Consider the following 23,248-nt stretch of genomic DNA (forward strand, 5'->3'; position numbering starts at 1 on the left):
GCTCGTCTAGGTCGGCTGGACCCGCACTCTGAGCACTCCAGCTCCTTCCGGACACGCTCCCACTCCCCCGATCCCCGTGAGCTCCCAGCTATTCTGTGCCAGGCACTGTTCTATCCACTGGCATCTTGGGGACCGCTCTGACCTCCAGAAGTTAATCAACACAGAAGGGCTGTTTATCCTGGGAGGCCCAGCCCCACCCCACTTTCCTTTTTCTCTCTCTCACACAGAAACATCAACCTTGCTTGTGCTGAAATGCAGCTTTATTTCCTGCTGGTTTGGCAGGTACCCCATCCTGCAAGCCCAGTCCCCTGGGAAGCCCGACGGTGGGCAACGTGCCCCCCCCCCAGGGGATGGCAAGGAGAGGGGCAGCTGAGGCACTTAGGGGCCTTCCCCGAGGCCCTGAGGGGAGAACCTGAGCCAAGGCAGGGGGGAGAGGGTCTAGTCTAGGCTGGAGCCGCCCAGGTGCTTCCCACAAACCCCTTGAGGCACTGCCGCCTGGAGGGCAGCTGCACCCTCCCAAGTGGTCAACGGGTGATGGGGAGAGGGCAGTGCCGGGTAAGGCCTTGCTCCCTAGGGGCCTGGAGAGGGACTGGAAGGAGGGGCCAAAAGTTCCTTCCAGCGTCCCAGTAGCCTCCCCTGATGTCCTGGGGCCTTCGCCAGGTGCAGAGCTCGAGCCTGGGAAAGACACACACACTCACGCTCTCCCCTGGGCCCCTCCTCCTCGTCTCTTCTCAGAGCCTGCGCCCTGGGTGTTACTGCTCCCCGAGCCCCGGTTAAAGCACTGGTCTTGGCTCGGCCACTGTTCTCAGACATCGGCACTGAAAGGGACCCCAGGGCACCCAGCCCAGCTCCTCCTCTTTGCCTCACAGACGGGCAGTGATTACTCCAAGGTCACACAGCCAGTGACCGGCAGAGCTAGGACTAGAGCCCAGAGCTACTGTTGGCTAGTGCCCCCCACCTGCATTCCCCTGGCACTCACAGGCCTGCGGGGCACACAGGAGATCTGGGGGGGCTCCCAGCGACCATTCTCCTGGCAGCGGATCAGTGGCTGGTTGCGCTGGGTCAGCCCCTCGCGGCACCGGTAACGAAGCACGGTGTCGACTTCATAGCGCCGTCGTGGGCGGCCAAACACTTGAGCCAGGGGCAGCTCTGGCGGAGGCCCACAGGACACTGCAGGGGGGACACAGTCAAGATCTGGGAGCCCGGGTCTGCGGGTGACAGCTCCCAGAGTCGGCAGGAGGAGGAGGAGGTGGGCCACAGGGTGATTCAAAAAAGAGCAGAGATTCCTGGTGGACCACCTCGTTTGTTAGACGTCCCCTTGCCCATGGCCTGGGACACGTTTCTGACTCCTCTGTAGCTTTGCCCCCTCCTTTTAATTTTGAGTTTATTTATGTATTTATTTAGAGAGTGCAGGGGAGGGGCAGAAAGAGAGGGAGAGAGAGAATCCCAAGCAGGTTCCCCACTGTCAGCTTGGAGCCCCCTGCGGGGCTGGAACTCACCAACCCTGAGATCTTGACCTGAGCGGAAATTAAGAGTCAGTGGCTGTCCAACGACTGAGCCACCCAGGCGCCCCGGCCCCTCCTTCTATACACCCAGCAGTGACGGATCCCCCTGGCGCCCCCTCCTCCCCCTTGCCCGGCCTCACCCAGACCCATCTTGCAGGTGTAGGACAGGTGGTAGTTGCAGGGCACATCACTCCATTGTCCCTGATCGTGCCACACCATGACCACGCAGTTCTCCCCGGACAGGAAGTAGCTGTCAGGCTGCCCAGGGTTCCAGTTCTCATAGAGCTGGGGGGACGGGGTGGGGGAGGCGGTGAGGGCTCCCGCACCGCAGCGGGGGGAGGGGGGGGAGGGATGGACCTAGAGGGCCTGAGCAGAAGGCGGGGGGGGGGGGGGGAAGCACTAGGAGAGAGGAGACAGGGGGATGGGGGGTAGGGGTCCAGGAGGAGAAAGGACAGGTCGCGGGCTTTGGCGGGGAGGGGTAATGAGAGCCAGACTGGAAGAGAGAGAAGCGCACGGAAGGGAGGCGGGGCCCGGGGAGAAGAGCGGAGAAAGGGCCAGAAAAAGGAGGGGGAGGGATGGGGTCACTGGAGGTGAAGGGCAGAAGTGCTTGGAAGAAGCGACCGAGCCAGCTAGAGGGGCGGCCGGAGCCTCTCACCAGAGGGACGCCATCTGACCACAGGAAGTCGCCTTCGATGGTCCGGTCGTTGAGCCCGATCCACTGGTACTCGCGGTATCGACCTGCGGAGGAAGCGCGGGCGGACGAAGGTGCGCAGTGAGCCCCGCTGCCAGCAGGTGGCGCCGCGCCCCGTTACCGGCGGCCCGCGCGCGCGAGTCCTTCCCGCCAGACCCACCCCGCGCTTCCCCGCTTTCCCATCGGCCCATCTGCCCGCGGACGGGTAGAAGGCAGGGGAGGGCGGAGGGGTTGGGGAGAAGAGAAGTGTCACCAGGGCCAGGAAGGGGAAACTCTGGGGAAAGAGCAGAAGCTTTCATTGAGGTCAGAGTCGGGACCCGCAGAAGGGGGGGGGGGTGCAGTCTGGCCGATGCAGGTGTACTCCCCGCGCCAACCCCAGCCCTCTCGGCCTGAAGCCCCCCTACCCACGTGTGGAGGGAGCGAGGACAGAAAGGGGAATGAATGAATGGATGGATGGATGAAGTAAACCACGTGATGGGTACCTGAGTTAATGAGTAAGGGAGTTAATTAATTAACACACTCACGCATGATTCATGATGAGTTAATGGGTGAGTGCGAGAGAGCAGGTGACGAGGGTCCCCTCCAGCCCCGTCCCCAGCCCACTATTGATGAAGTTCTGCTCCTCGGGCGTGCTGATGCTGGCCAGGTGCGCGCCGTACATCCGGCACTGGGTCTCGGCCTCCTCCCAGCTCCTCCGGGTAGAGAAGTGCTTGTAGCAGGCGCCCTGGAAGGCGTCCCAGCCCGGACTGCAGAAGCGGAGGCCTGGGGCGCAGAAGGGTGGGCAACTGAGGCCAGAAGGGCCAGGTCCCCTGGAGGGGACTTGGGGGGGCGGGACTAAGGTGCCAAGGAGACAGGAGGGCATGAGGGGAGAGGGGGAGCCAGGAGGGGCCCTGTGCAGGGGGCCTTGATGGCTTCCTCCTCTGGGCCACAGGGACTGCCAGGGTGAGGGCTGCGGCCCCAGCCTGGGTCCCCCCAGTCCTCCACCCCAGAGAAGGGCCGCGCCCTCCTCTCTTCCCAGGAGAGAACTGGCGGGCACCGAGCACCCCTCCCCCAGGGGCCGCTCCAGAAAGGCATTTCTGGTCCACTTGACAGATGAGGAAACTGGTAGGGCTCGGAGAGGTTGTGTGATTTGCCTAAAATGGAGATTCAGGACAAGGCCCGTGCCCTCCCTCCCGGCTCCAGAGCGAGCACATTGTGGCAGGGGCCAGGCTCCAGATCCGCCCCCACCCCTGCTCACCACACTCACCAACATCACACAGGTCCCCCCCATAGCCAGGCAAACACAGGCAGCGGACCCCCTCCTCCTCCTCCAAGCATGTCCCACCATTGTGGCAGGGGCTGGGGACACAGTCACCTGAGAGGGGAGAGAAGTGAGGTGGGCGGAGCAGGGGAGCACTACTCTGCAGCCTGGGCCCCCCAGGAGAGGGTTCGGCACGTCCACGGCCCCAACCCCCTTGTCCTGAGAGCTATCGCAGCACCTTGAAGTCAGCCCAGCCCTCAGTTCCGGTTTCTCTCCCACCCTGACCCCCCTCACCACCTGCCACCTCGGGGTCGACTCAGCCCCGTGCTGGCCATTGCGGTGCCCCCTGGCGTGGGCCCAGTCTAACAGCGGCTGGGCGAAAGTGGCCAGAAAGGCCCTCAGGACCCGACCCCACTGAAGGGAAAGATGCTGGGCTGTCAGTCGTGAGACCCGGACTCTTATCTGGCTCCTGGCTCTGCCGAGTGACATTGGACAGGTCACTCTACCTCTCTGGACCTGGAGCTTGGTTCCCCACCGCCTTGTCTTTGTGCCGGGTCCCTGCAGTTTTGTGTGGTTTCGGTGGGGGCCGGATGAAGCGGGAGGAGAGGAGAATCGCCACAGCAACAGTGAGGGGTGGCCTGCCCTTGACTGCTTCTGGGACCCGATATTGGGGTGGGGGTGGGGGGCTAGCTCTCCCTCTTACTCTCTGGGTAGAGTCAACAATCCCAGAAGCTGAGAGTGAAGAACCAATCCCCTCCCCAGGCCCCCTCTGCTGCCAGTCAGCCTACCCCCCTCCCCAATCCATCTCTCTCCCTTCTTCTGGCACTGTCTCCTCCAGGCAGTCCTCTTAGACTGACACGCTGCCCTGAAGGCCTGCAATCTGTTGTCTGGCTGGGTCTCCTGCCTTCTCCTCAGGACTCTCTCCCTCTGGGTCCTGGGGTGGGAGGCGGCTGCCCTGGACCAGGCGTGGGTGCTGGACGGGGCAGATTCCACTCCTTCCGGTCCAGGAAGAGGAAGATGGCCCCACAGACTGACAGTGCAGGGCTGGGCTCTCAGCTTGGGAGGTAAAACCACCCCTGGGCGGGACTCTTCAGACCACGCCATACCCCCAGCAGCCAAGGGCGAGGCCCACTGTGCTTCCCTCCGCCTGGTGGGGGTGAGAGCAGAGGTAGGCGGAGGAGACGCTGGAGTCGATTCCAAGAATTTTGCTGGGATGACCTCGCTGTTTGGGGTGAAATGAATCAGCTGTTCCAGCACCACCACCCTGTCACCTCCCCTCCTGCCAACAGTTTCTTCCAGGCTGGTAGCACCAGCTCCCTGGGCAAAGGGGGAGGGGAGGTGTTTTATTTAGCACCAGGCCCCGCGGAGGGCAGGAGTCCTGCAGCCCCTTCTGTTCCTCACCTCTTGCCTGCACCTCTGCGTTCAGCCAGCCCGCCCTGGGGAACAGAGACTTCTACACTCGGTCCCTGGTTGTCCACCCCAGGCCAGAGGTCCCTCCCCTGAACCAGGACCGACAGCGTGGGGGCAAAGGAACTCCTCTTGAAGGAACTTTCTACTCTTCCTTCCTCCCCCTTCTTGGGGCCAACTGCTACACACAACCACAGAGTTCTTCACTCCTGCTGTAACAGCAGGGCCAGAGGACATCCCTCACCCACCAGGTGGGGTAACTAAGGTCCTGCAGAGACTTCCACTGATGCTTCTCTTCCCACCAGACCCCCTCCTAACCCACACGGCACTGAACTCCAAGGCCAGCTGGGCAGGGAGCCAATAGTTGAAATGGGGGAGCCTGGGTGTGATGCAGGGGCCCCTAGCCAGCCCCGGACCATGCGGGAAGAGCTGTCGGTCCTGGGACTGGGAGGATCCCAGCCGTCTCCAGGGATCCCCACTGGGAAGCTCAGCCTTCCCTGAATGGGTAGGGCGGCTCTCGGACCCCAGAATCTAACTCCCCACTCCTCCCCCCACCTCTACATTCCTTCTTCCTCGCCTCCTGATTTGTGTCTTCGCCAGCATTAGGGACTTGGAGATCCTTTGGTTCAGGGAGGGTGAGACCATTCTTCCTAAGGGTAAGGTGGGCTTTAGTGCAGGAGTTAGTGAAGAAGGGGGAGGCTGTGGGCAGGGGGAGGCTTGTTAGATGCCGTCTCCCTGCTGAGTTGTGCTGACGGGGGGCTGGGGTGCCTGGATGCCAGTTTGGGCCTCTGTGCTGAGATGGACTTCTCTATCACGAGTCTGTATGTGTGGCTCTAGATGGCAGCCATCGAGACGGATCAGAAATGAATACAAGCACGTGTGTGTGTGTGTGTGTGTGTGTGTGTGTGCGTGCGCACGTGTGCGCATGCACGCACACACCCCCACACCCCCCCACACACACATTCAGGCTGGTGGGGGTTTCTCCCCATCAGGAGTGAGGGACAACCCCTCGCAGTCCCATAGACCGATGGACAGCGACTTCAGCTTTGGACTCTCAGCAGCCGGGAAGAAAGGCCGAGGAGAGCTAAGGGGAGCACGAGGGAACAGGGAGCGATGTTAGACAGGAGGGCAGGAAAGGGCGCTGGCTGAGGATGAAAAGGAGGAGGCAGAGAGGCATGGAGAGCAAGGGACACGGGCGAGCGAGGGAGAGACATAGCACAAAGGGAAGCATCAGAGAGCTGCCTCCAACACAAATCCAGGGAATGAAAAGGGCAGACAGCTGGGGTGCAGACAGAGGGTGCCAGAGTTTTGGTTATAAAGTGGTTTAATAGAGATTTATTTCCAAGGCTTGTTTTCCATGAAACAGTCGAAAAATACTTCACAGAAGTAGTCGCTTAAGGCTCTGTGGGGGTAAGGGCTCTCCTAGACCCCAGCAGCTGACCCCAGGCCTTCCTGACATCAGTGGGGTGTCTGAAGGGGAGGGAAGGGGGCAGTAGGGGAGGAGCCTGAGCCCCGAAGAGTAGAATAGGGACCCAGGAGCCCCTATCACAAGAGGAAGGAGGGTGCTCTGTGGGGCCAGTAAGTCACCAGTGGAAAGCCAAGGGCAGGAAGGAGTCCCAGGTGGTCAGTGGTGGGGCTGGAGTCACGGGGTAGGGCCATGGCACTGGGGGTCGTGAGGTGAGAAATCAGAGAGCTGGTGTCCAAGGTTGGAAACCCACAGGCAGAGGTGTACAGGAGAATGAAGACGAAGGACAGGAGAGGCCGGGGCAATGGCGGTTAAAGGATCATGGGTCATGTGACCCAGAGCTTCAGGGGGAGAAAGGGGAGGAGGAGGAAGAGGGAGGTTGAGCCTTGGGCGAAGTTACCTGATGAGGGGGCCACGGCCACTCCACCTTGGCTGGCGCTGTCAGTGGGCAGCACTGGCTGAACCCGCACTGAGGTCCCTGCTGGGACAGTTCTTCCAGAATTCTCTTCAGAGGGGGCCTCCAGTTCCCTGGCACCCTCAGGGGCCCGTGTGGCTGGAAACAGGGCAGGGGTATCCTCAGAGCTCCCTGTCTCCTCACTCTCTCCTCGAGGGACCCCAGACAGCTCAGGACCCCCGGCCTCCTCCCCCACCTCTCTCTCCCCAACCGGAGTGGGAGGTGGTGGGGAGGCCAGTTTCCCATTCGTGGGAGTGGGCAGAGTCTCAGTGGGCGGTCCAAGGACCCTTGGAGGCCTGGGAGCCTCTGGCTCTCCATCGGGAGGTGGTGAGGCACCAGGCTGTAGGACTGGCCTCGCTGGTGGTGGGGAGGCATGCAAGAGTGACTCCTCTGGGGTTGGCTCAGTGGGGAGAGAGGCCTCTGGGTCTGGGCTGCTGAGCTCGCTGGGCCAGGCCCACAGGGCCTCCTCCTCTTCCTCCTCTTCCTCTTCTTCCTCCAAAGCCTTGCCTTCCTCTTCTGAGGACCCCAGGGGAGGGACGATGGATTGGCTTTCGAATTCTAGACAAAGCATAGGTGGTTCAGCACCAGGGACAGCACCGGCCGAACGGAAGACCGAAACGGAGGGGAAGAAAGGCGGGGCTGGGGAGGGGGAATGGGAAGGGAGGCCCGCAGCGGGTGGGGGTGGGGGGGAGGCCAGGAGGAGGCTGGAGGAGGCTGCCTCTGCTGCCACCAGAAGACCTTCAACTTGAGCTGAACTGTCATTAGCCCGGCACAAAAACATCGTCACCGTGTCTCCCTCTCCTTGTCTTAAAATTCTCTAGTCTATTTTGGGTAGGCAAGGAGGAGGAGGGAACAAAGGAGGGAGCACCCTGCTTCCCAGACCCAGAGAGTTTGGAGTAGAATGTGCCGGAAAGGCAAGGGGTGGGAGCGTACTGGAGAGATGCCCTGCATCACCGAGATGCTGAGAAGGGTCAGGGCCGTCAGGGGGCCGTAAGCCCAGGGCAGGCGGCTTCACCCCCGCTTCTCTTACTAAGGGACTCCAGTTACCGAGGAGGGTCCTAGGGGCCTCCGCCGGGTCTTCTGGAGGGGACCTTGCACCTCCCCCATCCTCCACAATGGGGACGGAGTAGATGGCTCCCCGGGACTCGCTCTCCACAGCTTCCCGCGGCAGCTGGAGCTCCTCTAGGGTCTCTGTCACTGTGACAATGGCCTCCAGCCCGTCAGAGGCTGGGTCAGAGGCCTCAGGCGTGGTGGAGGGCTGGCCAGAATCTGTGAAGAGGAAAGTGTCAGTGGGAGGTTAAACAGGTGGCTTTGCACCCAGTCACAGCCTGAACTCGAGGGCTCTGGGTTAGACTCAGAGACCACGCAATTCTCCCAGTTCTCACTCATCTTTCCCGTGGAGGACCCAAGAAGACCCAGGAAGCACTGCAGGACTTTATCACTTGTTCCTCAGGCATTAATCAAGTGCCCACTCTGTGTCATGCCAAGCATTCTTCTGGGCACTGAGGATACAGTAGAGAAAAAAGCACCAAGCCTCCTGCCCCAAGGGAGTTTATAACTTAGCTACGTAATAAACAAACACACATATAACGTTACCATATAAAGAACACTTGGGTAGAATAAGGAAACAGAACGGTGGGAAGTACTACTTTAGATACAGTGGTCAGGAAAGGCTCAGGGGAGAGAGATTCCCTTGAGAAAGGACACGGAGGCAGAAGGAAGGACAGGTGGCCTCAGGACCTTGGGACACCTTGGGAGCAAGGTGTGAGGGCTCCCAGGGCTCCTGAGACTTTTGAAATGGAAGGGGCCAGGGGGCATCGCCCAGGAGAGCTGATGGCTGGAGTGCAGGAAGGACATTCAACAGTCACCACCCGAGGGTCTCAGCATCGGGGCAAGAGGGCAAAGGAAGTGGTCGCCCCATCCTTCCAAAAGCTGCTCCCTTCCAACAACAGGAGCTTTCGAATGGATTACCTCGTCTTTGGAGAAGAGAGCCAAGATCAGAAAACCAATGAAGCGGCCGCGGAACTGGGCTAAGAAAAGCCCCGAGGGCTGTCTGTGCTGAGCCAGACGTGCAAGCACAGCACGTCCTGCCCCTCCCCTCCCCGCGTCACCTGCTCCAGTGAGCCTCGCTCATGCCAGACAAGCAAACCTGTGTCCTTGCCTGCCTCTGTCCTCCACCTGTTCCCAACCTCTCCATCCAGCCCCTCTTTCTGTGGCTTCCTGGAACAGTGCTTGGCGCGTGATCAGTGTATAGACATGTTCATAATTACCATAATCATCATCATCCGCCTTTCGGTTGGCCTTTCCACAGGGACCTGCCTTCCTCTAGACTCCACTTCCCCACCGCTCCCTAGCCCCAGGCTGAAGATACTTGGAGATCTGTCCAATAGAAGTAATGCTTTTCTCTTAGTCTCTCTTCGTGCTGGGAGCAAGGCGTGTTGTCCTCCCTCAGACTGGGGGCTCCCAGGGCAGAAGCAGGCCTTCTCCCTTCAGAGTAGGAGCTCCCCGAAGGGAGAGGCTGTGTATTCTCCCTTCATTTTTGCCTCCGGCCCTTATCGCAGTCCTGCGGGCTCACACTTCAGGCCAGGACCCACGCACCCCATGGCACTGCCTCCCTGATTGTCAGTCACTGGGGGTGCCTCTGGGGGTCCCAGGCACTGCCTTCCCTTCAGCCCCCAATATAAGATGCGATCAGGAAGCCATCTCTGCCCCCCAACTGTCCTTGAGGACCTGCTCCCTGTGGGGGGGAATTGTGTCTGTCCATCAATACTCAGTGGTTAAAGATCTGACACCCTCAAGCTGAAGGTTCTGGAATTCCCCCCCCCACCCCCACCCCGTGAGGGCTCTTGAGGGCATCAGGTTAACTGGAACAGACCATTCGTTGGATTCAGAGAATGTCCATCATCTCTCTCCACTCATGCGCTGACCAGAAAAGGAAACCTATCCGGCCGCGCGGGAGGGAAGAGGCAGTTTGACCCTGGAGAGACAGGCGCTCCCCGGGGCCACACAACCCAAGCCAGAGGGCACAACCAGAGTGAGGACCCTCGGTGCCCAGCCTCCTCCAGGCGAGCGGCAAAGACCTGAGCAAACCCGGACAGAGCTGGGTGGGACCAGGGGGCTCAAGGCTGTCTGACCCACAGAGAGAGGGTGGGCGCGGCGTCTGCAGGGGGGCTGGCTCACCTCGGAAGCAGTAGACGTTGAAGCGGCTGTACTTGTTGGGGAAGCCGGTCTGGTTGGGGAAGAGGAAGAGAGTCTTGACGCCAGGCAGGCCCCCACCGCAGCGCTGGCTGGGCGTGACGATGGGGTAGCGCACGCTGCCATCGGCCAGCCAGCCGGGGCTGCAGCGGTCCAGGCCGCCATCCCAGGCTGCATACAGCTGGCCCGTGGTAGCGATCTCTGCACCCCGCTCGCGGCAGTATGCCCGTGCCTCCTCCAGCGTCAGCTTGTCTGGAGGGGCGCCCAGGAACAGCTCTCCTGGTAGGGAAGAGGGGGCCGGGTCACCAGGAAGTTGGGAGCCCGTTTGACCCTGGGCTCCTGCAGAGACCCTAGGCGGGCTTCTCTGGGCCTCAGTCTCCTCATCTGTGACATGGAGTCAAACGTCCTATTTCAAGGTCAACGTTCGGGTAGAGCCTCAGGAGAGATGTTATTACTCAGAGGAGCCCGACTCGACATCCTCATTCCGCAAAGAAGGTAAGCGAGACCCAGAGGTGCTAAGAGGCAGAGACATACACAGCGGGTGGCTGCAGAGTCAAACCCAAACTCAGTCTCGTCCCACCCGGCGGAGGCCTCGGCCATGGACTTGCGTCCATGACTGTGTTTGGCGGGAGGGACACCGGTTGTTTCCTTGGAAACAACCCCCCTGGATGCCCGAGTGAACACACGAGGGACGACGGGTCCAGCACAGGCCCCTGAAGGACCTACAGGCAGCACCGGAGAACGGGCTCAGGCCTGGGAACGCCTCACCCCCAATCACCATTTAGGTCTTCAGCGTAGCAGTAGACATCATAGAGGTCATCCGGGTCCACCACACCATAGTTCCGGACCCCAGGGAAGCCATCCATGTCTCCATAACAGGCCTCCCGTGGGGTCTGGATGGGATACCTGGGAGCGAGTACAGACGCCTTCACCAGGGAGCCATCCAGGGATGCCCCCCCCCCCCCCCCCCACCCCCGCCGAACCACACTGCCCTCAAGGTAGCCAGCTGTCTTCCCAGTTCTGCAGGGACACCCCCCAGGGCGGGGTCCTCACCTCCCTCCTTCCCAGGAGGCAGGGAGCGCCGTGTGGCTGGCCCGAGGCAGTGGGCAGCCCCCCCCCCCGCAGAGGCCGGGCCACCCACCACCCCAGACACAACTAGAAACCCCCGGTCCGCAGCCCCAGCCCACCTCACGGTCTGGTCGGACAGCCAGCCAGCATCGCACTGCTCATAGCCCCCGAGGTAGGCGGCGTAGAGCTGCTCCGGGGTGGCGATGCGGGCTCCGATGCGGGCACAGGCCTCCTGGGCCCGGGCGAAGGAGAAAGCGTAGCGGGCAGAGCCCTCCCGGTAGAGAAAGACGACCCCTGAGGGGCAGACAGGAGCCGTGAGGCGTGGTCACCCCCACACTGGCCTCCCCTCGCCCTCCTTGCCACTCCCCTGGACACAAGGGGGGAAGTCCACATTGTGCTCACTCTACAGCACGAGGGGCTTAAGTTAGACTGGGCAGGATTTCCTCCACCTGAAGACGGAAAGGAGGTGACAGAGGCCTGTGTCTACGCACTCCTTTTCCAGCTCAGTCTGTGCCTTCCACGTGTGTTTGCTTCCCCCTCAGACTGTGGGCTGGGGGGGGGGGTGCGGTCCTGCCCTCCCCTCCCCCCAGGAACCTCCCTCCGTCCTGCCCCTCACCTTTGACCTTGACCTCCACGGCGTCGCTGCTGTCGTCTATGCCGTGCTGGACCTCGCAGCGGTAGATGCCAGAGTCGTTGGGCCGCAGCTCACTCAGCGCCAGGGAGACGTCGGTGAGTGACGCAGGGTAGGCGGGCAGCGCCACGCGGAACCGGTAGGCCTCGCTCACCTTGACGCGCAGCCCCCGCGCCACCAGCACCTCGGCCTCCCGGCCCCCGGACAGGAAGGTCCACTTGACCCGCGGGGAGCCCAGCACGGCCCGGCGGCCCGGCGGCGGCCGCAGGTAGTGAACGTGGCACGGGATGGTGAGGGCGCCGCCCAGCACGCCCTGCAGCGGCGCGTCGCCCGAGATGCGCACGCGGAAGGCCCGGTCCTCTGCGGGTGGGCGGGCGGGGCCGGCTGGGACTCAGCGCCTGGGTCCGAAGGGTCCCCCCGCCCAGGTTTCCATGCGCCCCCCCCACCCCCAGAGTCCTGCATCGCCACCCCGCACCCTCTCCAGATCTGTCCCCGAAGTCTCCGGGTCGGCTCCGCCCCCAGAGTGGCCAGCGCCACCCCTCGATTCCCAGCCTGCACCCCAGGCTTTCTAACCTCACCCCCTGGGTCCTCCAGTCCTCAGAGTTTCCCTCAGAGTCACCTGCAGGATTTCTCCCCCTGTCCTGCCTCCCAGCTCTATTCATCCCTCCCGCACCCTAGAGACGGGCAGCCTGGCACCCCTGCCCCTCCCCAGCCCTACCCCCAAGTTCCCCCTCCCCTACCCAGAGCCCACAGCTCATCCCTTCCTTACCTCCAAGTGTCCCAGGCCAGACCTTTCCCCACAGTGCCCCCCCCCAATCCTATCTCCTCCCTGGGTCCCCCAAGGCTGGAACGGTTTGGTGGGACGAAAAGCGAGGCCATTCCCTTCCATAGGGGAGACGGAGGAGACAGAGACAGTGACCCTGAGTGGGGTCGCTTACCTGAGCTGTCCCCTTCCAGGGCATCAGCTGAGGCCGTGGGGCCCGGGGCCAGGGCCAGGGCTATCAGCAGGGGCAGGAACAGTGGGGCCATGCTCAGGCTGCTGGAGGGACTTGAGGAGGAGAGATGGGGTTAGACTTCAAGAAGGACTTCCCCCGGCACCCGAGCACGCATATCCTGGCCCAAGAAGCCCAGCGTCCCCACCTCACTGTTAACACCCTCGTTTCCGGTCCTGTCTCCCCACCAGGGATTCCTCCTCGGAACCAAGATCTGGGCGCTAGTCAACTTGCTGCAAGTTCCTTAAGCTCTCAGGGCCTTTGTTTTCTTCCTTGTAAAAGAACAGCATCATAACCACCTCGCAGGGTGTAAGGAGGCTATGTGCTTTCCACCCTAGGACCCCTGTACAGATGCACAGCGGCAGGCATACAGCAGGAGCTCAATAAATGCTCCCAGCAGGAGTGGTGGGTGCTGTTATACTTAACAATTCCCTCTGCTTTTCCCAGTGCCAGACTCCTTCCTCGAACCCAGAGCCTCCTCCTGCCCCAGCACCCCTCCAACATTCCCTTCCTCCCTGAGTACCACACCCCCCTGGCCTCTTCCAGGAGGGCCTCCTAGACTGACCCTGGGCATTGCACAACTTCTCTCTAGCCCAACCCCTCCCTGACCTCTCCCTACCCCACCGTTACTTATAAGGAAACTCTTCTCTTTACTCCTAGCACCCTCCACCCCCTCCTTGGCTGCCTTCTCCCTTCTTCTTCCCAGCCTTCCTTTCTGCCTGGCACGGGCTTTCCCACCGGATCCCCTGGCTCAGAAACCAGCTGGGACAAAGCCCCTGTCTCTGCCAGTCTGGCTTCCATCCAGCCTCTCCCTTCCCCCCGCCCAGTCCTAGGCTGGGGGGTGGGCTAAGGGAGGGTGAGAATAAATGGGAGGGGCCATCTCCCTCTTGCTCTCTTGGCTATCAGACACTGTGAGAACCCGGAATATTCCTCTGAAGATCTCAAAGCACTTACACTCTCATAATGGAGGGATGGGGGGGGGGGTGACATTGAGAAATGGAACCCAGAGAGGCAGAGAGGGACGGGGCTGACCCCGAGTCCCCAGCCAGGCCAAGTCAGGTACCAGCCCAATGAGCCTCCAGGAGTGAAGGCTGCAGGGCTAGTGTCCAACGTCACCCTTAAGGGCCGGGCTACACTTAGGAGAGCTTGAAGACCCCGCCATGGGGTAGGTCGACCTGCAGCAGGAGGGATGCAGGTTAGACTCCAGGCAAGACTTCCTACCGATCAGGCTCGTTCCCACTCCAGGCCCATTGTTCAGCCTTCATCTTCTGTGCCCTCTCAGACTCTGCCCTCACACATGTCTCCCCCTTCCTGAGCCTGAGCTGCTGGGAAATGTCTCCCCCAGATCCCCCCAGGGAATCTCAAACCCCCCCGCCGCCACTGTAACCTCCATTTCTGCCACTACGGTGGGCTTCATTTCCTCACAGTCAGACTTGGGGAAGGAGTGACAGGAGCCAGATGTCCAGGGTCTCTCTCGACGGGGCCAGATCAGAGGACGCGGAGACCAGCTCTGGGCGCGGGAGCACTTGGGAGGACTGCTTTCTGGGGATGACGGCGGACCGTTTGGCATGAGCAGCCAGTGCCTGCCGGGTGCTGGGCAGACGGTTCGCCATCCATCTGAGTGGGCCAGGCCCCGGGCCAGGCCCCTTTCTGGCGTCTTCCCTCCCCTCTCTCTGGGCTGGAGCCGGAACTGCTCACAGACCGGGTCCCAGCTCTCTGACAGGTGGCCCAGAAACCCATATATCTGGAGCCACTCTGGGACCGGCATCCCGGACCCCCCTCTCACCTCTGTTTTGAAGGTGAGGGGACAGAGGGAGAAGGTCTGAGACCGATAGAGACCTGGCCACCCCGGACTATGGAGGTGAGCCCACCCCCACCTCCGGGAACGGGGGTCACTGACCAGAGAGGCCTGGATTCTGTGGTTGTCACAATTGGCGACCTCTGCACTGTCCCCGCCCCACTGCCAATCCCCCCCAAGCCCCATCCTGTGCAGCTAGGAGTCCTGAGAAAACTTAGCTATCCCCTCTTCGGGCGCCAGCCTCTGCACCCCCTCTGCTGTCCTCTGTTTCTGTTCCCGAGAGCTCGGCCGTCTTCCTGTCCCTTCCCCTCGTGCCACACCATCCCTCTCTCCAGCTCATTCTTTCCTGCTCCAGCTCTGCGATTTCGGCCCTTGCCTTGAGTTTCCCAAGACCAGCCTGTGTGTGTGTGTGTGTGTGTGTGTGTGTGTGTGCGTGCACGGGTACACACGCCCGACACCCACCACCTCCGTGCTGAGTGGTGAGGGGGTGCTGACCCCCCTGCCCCCCGCTGGCAGTCCAAGGTCGGCCCCTAGGAAATAGGTTCCAGTTCTCAGCGGGGTCAGCAGGAGGGAAGCTCCGAACTGTCCCCTTAGCCACGGTGTGAGCAGCAACCCGAGTGCACAACGGCGGCCGGGCATTCGCAGGCCCCGCGGGACCAGCTAGAGTAGTCACATAAACAGCGAGTGACACTGTTAGGAACATCACTGCCCAGCCACCGCAGCTGCTCCTAGTTCAGAATCTGAAAGGTGGACGGTGCTAAGTCAGCCACGAAAACACAGGCGCTGGTAATGCTCCGGGGCGTGTGGGGGGCAGGGGGGGGGGGGGTCCGTGGGTAACAGTGTCCCTTGACCTCACTGCCGTTATCTGGAATAGAAGTCACGCAGATACTAACAGCACTAACAAAACTGATGGCAAATCTCTTGGTCCCACTGGAAGCACGTGGGCAGAGCTATTCCAAGCGGAGAGGGATGTGAAAGGACGGGGGGGGGGGGTGTCCCCCAGCCCAAGGCAGTGCTAGAAAGGAAAGCAGGAGTGGTAAACAGAATTCCGTCCACCTGAGCCAGGCCTCTTAAAAAGGCTTCCGGTGCACAGCCTTAACTTTGAGAAAAATGCTGTTACACCGATGAGGAACCCCAGGTTCAGGGAGGTCAACTAACTTGTGCAAGGTCACACAGCAAGTAAGTGGCAGAGTTGGGACTCCAGCTCCGGCGGGCGCCCGGACCCCCAGCTACGGCTCTGGGGAGGGGGGTCCCCAGAAGGAGGGCCGCGTCCCGGCTCCTCCCGCCGCCCGCCCGCCCCGGACAAGGTCGGAAATCTGGGCGGGGGCGCTGGCAGCGGGGCGCGCAGTAGGGAGGCGGCGGGGACCCGGGGAGGGGGGGCGTTCCCATCAGACTCGGGTGGCCGCGGGCCGCAGGGCTGGGACTGGCAGCGGGCGCTCGGGGGCTGGCCCGCAGCGGACCTCGGTGGGGGGTGGGGGCGGGGGGGGCGGCGGAGTCAGTGGGCCGGGGGCGCCGGAGCCTCGGGAGGCAAGGGCGGCGGGGCTGGGGGCGCGGACCCGCCGCCTCCCCTCCAGGGTCCGGGCGGCCCGGCTGCGCTCGCGCTCACCTACCGGCAGGCGGCCGAGGGCCGGGGCTAGGGTGCGGCACCGCCAAGTTTGCCGCCTCCTCCGGGCTCTCCTCCGGGCTCTCCTCCGGGTCCACGCTCGGTCCTGCGGCTGCAGCCGACTGCGGCGGGGACTGCGCGGGCGCGAGGAGAGGCCGGGCCCGCAGGGCGCTCGGGAGAGGGCGCCGGGCCGCCGGGCGCCGCACAAAACCCCCTTTCTTCCCCCCGCCCCCGTCCCGCCCCTCCCCTCCCCTCCCCTCCCCGGGGCCGCCCCCGCCCCCTGGCCGGGGACGCGGGGGGCTCGGGCAGGTCACGCGACCCGCTGCTTCCTCTGCGTCCGTTCCCGGCGGCGGCAGCGAGAGCAAGGACGTGCGAAGTAGGACATGGTTCTGGGGAGGAGAGGCCGGGGACTTGGAGGGGGGGGTGGGGGAGGGCAGAGGGGCGGGGAGGGAGGGCTCGCGGAGCCGGAGCAGGATGTTGGGATGTTGCAGCGGGAGGGATGGGCGTTAGACTGCCGGCGGGACTTCCCGCGGGCAAGGGGCGAGGAGGAGGGACTCAGACCTGCACAGCAAGGGAAAGGATGACGGGAGCGTAAAAGGGGGAGGGGCGCTCATTCGGAGGCAGGAAGAGGTGCAAACGACCACGACCAAGGCCACCTCCCTGTCGGAAGCTCTGATTGGGTCCCGTCTACGGGGTGCTCCCACCGCCTGCGCGGAGGAGGGGCCGACTTTGCAGCTGGAGGGACGGAGGTTAGGCAGCAGACTCGTGGGTGAAGCCGGGCAAGTCAGGGGCTCTCTAGACGGGCTGTGGGGGAGCGACAGCACGGTGCGTGGACATACAGGTCATGCCAACCAATGTGCGAACCCCCGGCGTTGCCGGGAGCCCACAGGGCCCCCTGAGCGGGGCTGTGGCTGATGAATGTGCAGCCTGGTGCCAGGGGGTGGGCCTCGAGTGCTGCCCAGCCGTGGGGGACTCCTCGGAATACCAATGATGCCCCCTCCCCGTCTCCAGGGCCTCCTCTTTCCTCTGCTTTCCCAGGCTCTCTCTGCTCCTCCCTCTCTCTTCCCCCCTCCCTCCCCGGACTAGAAGCAGAGCCCCTGGCACGGACCGTGGGCAGGACAGCCAGATGCCTGGATTCCTTCTCCTGGACACCAGTGGTGGCACCAGGGATAGCTTGTTGGGGGGGGGAGGGGTTGATCCCCATCATCTCCAGCAGCACCCCCAAAATATCCCCAGTAACGTGGGGTGCCTGCAGTGCGAATCAGCCTCAGGACAGGTGTCTGTCCTTCCATTTAGACTGCACCCAAGTCCCTCCTTGCTGTGCTGGAATCTGGACTGCCCTCTGCTGATGCCCCAGCTGCCCCAGTCACCACTGCCTGGATTCTACGCCCAGTGCCGTAGACTTGGTTCCAAAGGGCTTTCGAGAAGCTCACAAAAAACTGCTCCCTGGGCGCCTGGGTGGCGCAGTCGGTTAAGCGTCCGACTTCAGCCAGGTCACGATCTCACAGTCCGGGAGTTCGAGCCCCACATCAGGCCCTGGGCTGATGGCTCAGAGCCTGGAGCCTGTTTCCAATTCTGTGTCTCCCTCTCTCTCTGCCCCTTGCCCATTCATGCTCTGTCTCTCTCTGTCCCAAAAATAAATAAACGTTGAAAAAAAATATTAAAAAAAAAAAAAACTGCTCCCTGAATCCTTGAGGATCTAAAGGTAGAATTCGGGCCCCTCCCTGGACGCCCATCTCCTGTAGAGACAGGACAGGAACACCTGGGGGTGGTGGGTGGGAGGGTCCTTTAGTAAGAGAAATGACCCAGGCAGGGATGTGAGTCTGGAGAGGACAGAATAGGTGCCTGACAGAGTCTGGGGAGGGAGAGACCTCCGTTTATTCATTTCATTAAATAAATATTAACTGAATGTCCACTATGGACCATGGACCATTTTAGGACCGAGTCCTCCGGTGGAGAGCGGGGGGTCTGGCCTTGGGGCAGATCCGGGCAGCGCCAGGCAGCCCTAGGCTCCCTCTGCCCCCCTCAGGCCTTGCAAGCCCGAGCCGAAGGATATCCCACCTCCCCCAGGGCAGCCTCAGCACGGGGGCATGCATCCAGCCTGTCCCCACAAGTGCCTGCTCAGCTTGACATGGGGCTTGAGTCCAGCCAGGGCCAGGCAACCAAGGGGCTGAAATTCAATCTCAGTGGTGGTTTGCGCGTAACTACAGCTCTTTGCCGCGGGGAAACCTGGCTGTGATGGAGAAAGAGAGAAAGTGACCTTTCTTGCCATCTCCCCTCATGACTAGAAGTGTGGACACACGTTTTGGTGTCTCCTGGGGGAGTCCAGCCTTGACCGAGGCCAGCAGCCTCTGGGTCTGGACCAGGGCTGGTAGCAGACAGTCTGTTCCAAGAGGCAGACCCCTGGTGGGAAACCAGACGCGGTGCGAGAACAGGCAGCCGCTGCCGAGCGGACTGACGAGGGCCAGGCCTCCGCAGGCGTGGGCACCGAGGTCAGACCCCGGCTGGCCATTTGCGGCGGCCAGACCTCGGGACGGGCTTCGTTCCTCAAACCGTTTCCTGTTCTGAACGGGCCGCATAGTATCTATGGCACTGGGTAAAGACTACCGGCCCTGGCCATGGGCGAGCTCAGCAAAATCTAGTTCCTTTCCTTTGCTAGCCACACACGTGCATGCGCGCGCACACACACACACACACACACACACACGCCGTAATCTGCACCGATCTACTGGCCAGGAGGTCGGCAGGCCACTCCCCTGTGGATGGGATGGAGGGCTCATCATTATTTGAGAAAGGAGTCCTTCCTGAGGATTCCCCAGGGGAGGAAATGAAGGCCTCCCCACATTTCCAGCGCTGAAGATCCACGCTGAAGTCTAACCAGCACCTGCCGATCAGGGGCTTTCTTTACTATCTTTACTAGCATCTTGTCCCTGGCCACACGATCCCCCCCCCCCCGACTTCTGTCCCTTTCTGAGAAGAGGCAAGAACCAAGACCCCCTCGAGGTCTCCGAAAGGGACCCTCAGGGACTGGCTGAGAGCAGGAGGGTCGACAGAGGCAGGAGGAATTAAAGTGAGATTTCAGGGAGAACTTCCTGCCCCAGTAACAGAAGGAGAAGGTGTCAGGAAGTCGTCGTACCTTCTGGACAAGGAAACACACCCAGAGGTGAAGCGACTGCCTCGGGTCACACAGCATGCGATTGGCTGACCATGGCCAAATGCAAGTCTTCTGACGGACGCCCAGGCCAGGGTTCTCGCCCGGGCTCCAGCTGTCTCTCAGGGGACAGAAATGGTGCAGGCAGAGAGAGAGAAAGAGAGAGGGAGGGAGAGCGAGGGCAGCCCAGCTGGCCGGCTTCCCAGCCTCCTGGGCCCTGGGGACTTTTCCAATCTCTCTGGATGAGAACAATCCATCTCCTGCCTCTCCCCCTCCCCCTCCCCAGACATCCCCTCCCCTCCCCTCCCCCCCTCCAGGCCAATGCTGAGGCCGTGACCCAAGTTGAAGAAACAGAGTTCCCCCCCAGTATTAGCCCCCAGGCTTCCTCAGTGGACTCCCTGCCACGGTGGCCCCTGCAGCCCCTTGGGCACCTGGCCCCACTTTCCCAGGCTTGGAGGTGGGGCCTGGGCAGCTCAGTTCCTCCCCAGGCCCTGCAAGTCTTAGAGGCACCTGGGCCCTCTGCCGTGGGGACGCGGGACAGGGGCTGTGCACACGCACTCCGGACGCTGGCACAGCTGTGCTGGGAGAATGGGGGCTTTGATAACTTCTGAAAGGGGCCAGGAAGCACGGGACCCCAGCCCAGACGGGGGAGCGGCCAGCAGTGTTCTGATGGTTCCTGCAGCTGAGGGCCGGGGGGCGGGGTGCCAGGGCAGGTGGGGTGGCGAGGGGGCAGCAGTGGGACCTACAGGCTGAACAGCATCTGGGGAGAGCCCTTGAGCAGGAGCGGACAGATCTCCGCCCGGAGGGGAGCAAAGTCCTGTGTTCAGAGGGGACCACCAGACTGTTCCCCAAAGAGCAGCGGAAGGGACTGGAGAGTTGGACCCTGAGACCATCCAGAGCTCCTTCTAGAGAAAGGGGTCCCGTAGGCAGAGTCCTCGCAGCCCCTCTCCCTGCTCCTGGGAGGGAGCTGGCGAGAGATTGTTCACTTTTCTGTGGTGCTGGGGCAACGCTCGTGTCTGTGGGCCTCAGTTTCTTCACCTGTAAAATGGTAACAGCATCCTGTTTATGGTTTTGACATTGGTGCCACATAAACAATTTATACAATCGAAACATAAAAGCAGGGCACCTGGGTGGCGCAGTCAGTTAAGCATCTGACTCGTGATTTTGGCTCATGTCATGATCTCACGGTGTGTTGGGATCGAGCCCCGATCCGGGCTCTGTGCTGACAGCATGGAACCTGCTTGGGATTCTCTCTCCCTCTCTCTCTGTGTGCCCTCCCCCTGCCCCACCATCTGTCAAAATAAATAAACTTTAAAAACACATAAAATTAAATTTGAAATAATTAAATTAATTTTGGATTAAATTAAAAGGAACACAGGGATGCAATCCCTATAAATATGAAACAAAGTGGGGGCGCCTGGGTGGCTCAGTCGGTTAAGCGTCCGACTTCAGCTCGGGTCACGATCTCGCGGTCCGAGAGTTCGAGCCCCGCGTCGGTCTCTGGGCTGATGGCTCAGAGCCTGGAGCCTGCTTCCGATTCTGTGTCTCCCTCTCTCTCTGCCCCTCCCCTGTTCATGCTCTGTCTCTCTCTGTCTCAAAAATAAATAAAACGTTAAAAAAATTAAAAAAAAATCACCATTAAAAAAAATAAAATAAAAACATAAAATTAAATTTGAAATAATTTAATTAATTTTTGATTAAATTAAAAGGAACACAGGGATGCAATCCCTATAAATCTGAAACAAAGTGGGGGTGCCTGGGTGGCTCAGGCGGTTAAGCAACCGACTCTTGTCGGACCCAAGCTGGTTTGACTCAGGTTATGATCTCATGGTTCATGGGATCCAGTCCTGTGCTGACAGCGTGGAGCCTGCTTCGGGTTCTCTCTCCTTCTTTCTGCCCCTCCCTGCCCCAAAACAAATAAATAAACTTAAAAAATAAATAAAACAAAGTGAAACAAGTGTGCATAATTGTGCATCAAAGACGACATTGGAGGCAAAGCCACGTGGGGGAATTTTCTTTCAAGTGACTATAAAACGCACCATTTTGACTATTCATCCCTCAGGACAAAAAGAACCACGAAGAAATCATAATGTTGGCATTGTTGTTTCAAAATGCATTATTTCTCTTAAGAAAGCAAATAAGTGATGATGGTAACGGTGTTCGGAACGAGGAGTTTCAGTGTGAGAAAAGGAAAGTCAAGCAAGACTGCCAATGTTTTCTGTGAATTGGAAACAACAGCACGAACTCGCGATTTGTACCGACAGCTCCCGTCTGCTGAAAAGGCTGAGCAACAGTGACCACCCAGTAACACTGCGTGGCCCCGGTGGCCAGATTGTGGTCTCTAAAGAGTACTCTCCACTCACAGGAACCAGGCCTCCTGGACGCATTCCAGTCAGGGACAGGATAGCTTGTCGTACTTGAGAATAAAGGAAGTTTTGAGACTCAGGCCAGGCTCCTGTCAAAGGGACCCATGAGCCAATTTGTGAAGATTCCTGTTAGCCACGATGAAATGTCAGCTTTATTTTTTTTATAACTTTTTTTTTCAACGTTTATTTATTTTTGGGACAGAGAGAGACAGACCATGAACGGGGGAGGGTCAGAGAGAGAGGGAGACACAGAATCGGAAACAGGCTCCAGGCTCTGAGCCATCAGCCCAGAGACCGACGCGGGGCTCGAACTCACGGACCGCGAGATCGTGACCTGGCTGAAGTCGGACGCTTAACCGACTGCACCACCCAGGCGCCCCGAAATGTCAGCTTTAAAATGAATATCGACTGCAAGGGATTGACGCACATCAGATATATAAAACCCAAGAGTTCATAATGATACCAAAAGGTAAAATCCCTGGGGTGCCTGGGGGGCTCAACCGATTGAACGTCCGACTTCGGCTCAGGTCATGATCTCACGGTTCATGGGTTCAAGGCCCGCGTCGGGAGCTGACAGCTCGGAGCCTGGAGCCTGCTTTGGATTCTGTGTCTCCCTCTCTCTCTGCCCCTCCCCCACTTGCACCTTGTCTCTCTCTCTCTCTCTCATAAATAAATAAACATTAAAACAATTTTTTTTTTTTTTAATTTTTAAGGGGCACATGGGTGGCTCAGTCAGTTGAGTGTCCGACTTCAGCTCAGGTCATGATCTCACAGTCTGTGAGTTCAAGCCCCGCGTCAGGCTCTGTGCTGACAGCTCAGAGCCTGGAGCCTGCTTCGGATTCTGTGTCTCCCTCTCTCTCTGCCCCTCCCCTGCTCATACTCTGTCTCTCTCTCTCTCTCTCTCAAAAATGAATAAACATTTTGTAAAAAATCCATGGGCACCTGGGTGGCCTCGGTCGGTTGAGCGTCCAACTGTTGATTTTGGCTCAAGTCATGATCCCAGGGTCATGGGATTGAGCCCCACATCGGGCTCTGTGCTGAGCATGAAGCCTGCTTGGGATTCTCTCTCTCTCTGCCCCTCCCCTGCTTGTGTGCACCCTCTCTCACTCTAAAATAAAAAATTAAAAATGAAATAAACAAATTAAGGTCCCTGGTCACCCTTGGGCATTGATGGGGCAGCAACTCACAGTTGTGAGAATTAATTGGGTCTAGTGGGTCCTGTCAGTGTCCACCTGTGTCCCCTTAGTGGCCACCCTGACAAGACAAAGGCTGCTGATTGCCCGAGGACTTTTTCTGAGCATGCGGGTACGTTTGGTCCAAGTCATACGTGCGTGGGAGTTGGTGCCCTGGAAACAGGCCTCAGCCAGTGACAGAGGGAGAGTTGGTAGACTAGAACCCTGGTCCCCCTCAGGTGGGGACACCGTGAGGCAAGTCCCCCCGTCCCCCCTCACTCCCAGAAGCTTTGGGCTCCAGCTGTCCACAGTCATCACCTGCTCCTGTTTTTTGGGTCATTTACTCAATTTATGGGATTCCTTCCCTTCCCTGTCTCACTGTCCTATTAGATCTGGGAATTCAGGGCGCCCAGGTGGCTCAGTCAGTGAAGCGTCCAACCTCGGCTCAGGTCACGGTCTCACAGTTCATTGGTTCAAGTTCCACGTCCGGCTCTGTGCTGACAGCTCGGA

The 23,248-nt window shown here is 60.3% G+C and overlaps 1 protein-coding gene across 3 annotated transcripts; it reads right to left on the bottom strand.

The window, feature by feature from the left end:
* Window positions 1-242: 242 nt before the first annotated feature.
* On the bottom strand, window positions 243-16,189 carry BCAN (brevican). Of its 3 annotated transcripts, none has more exons than XM_030302350.1 (15): window positions 16,057-16,189; window positions 12,797-12,920; window positions 12,595-12,704; window positions 11,642-12,016; window positions 11,145-11,319; window positions 10,736-10,863; window positions 9,943-10,236; window positions 7,810-8,031; window positions 6,709-7,320; window positions 3,443-3,550; window positions 2,800-2,958; window positions 2,161-2,243; window positions 1,646-1,790; window positions 980-1,170; window positions 243-675 (listed from the first exon to the last, which is right to left on the bottom strand). In XM_030302350.1, the coding sequence occupies exons 3-15, from the start codon at window positions 12,683-12,685 to the stop codon at window positions 571-573; spliced, it is 2,688 nt and encodes an 895-aa protein (XP_030158210.1). In that variant the 5' UTR covers window positions 12,686-12,704; window positions 12,797-12,920; window positions 16,057-16,189; the 3' UTR covers window positions 243-570. The 3 variants fall into 3 exon arrangements, with proteins under 3 accessions (XP_030158210.1, XP_032447706.1, XP_030158215.1); XM_032591815.1 differs by lacking the exon at window positions 12,797-12,920 and adding an exon at window positions 14,074-14,190; XM_030302355.1 differs by lacking the exon at window positions 12,797-12,920.
* Window positions 16,190-23,248: the final 7,059 nt, after the last annotated feature.

The sequence above is a fragment of the Lynx canadensis genome, chromosome F1 (assembly GCF_007474595.2).
Source record: "Lynx canadensis isolate LIC74 chromosome F1, mLynCan4.pri.v2, whole genome shotgun sequence".
In the NCBI taxonomy this organism is placed as follows: domain Eukaryota; kingdom Metazoa; phylum Chordata; class Mammalia; order Carnivora; family Felidae; genus Lynx; species Lynx canadensis.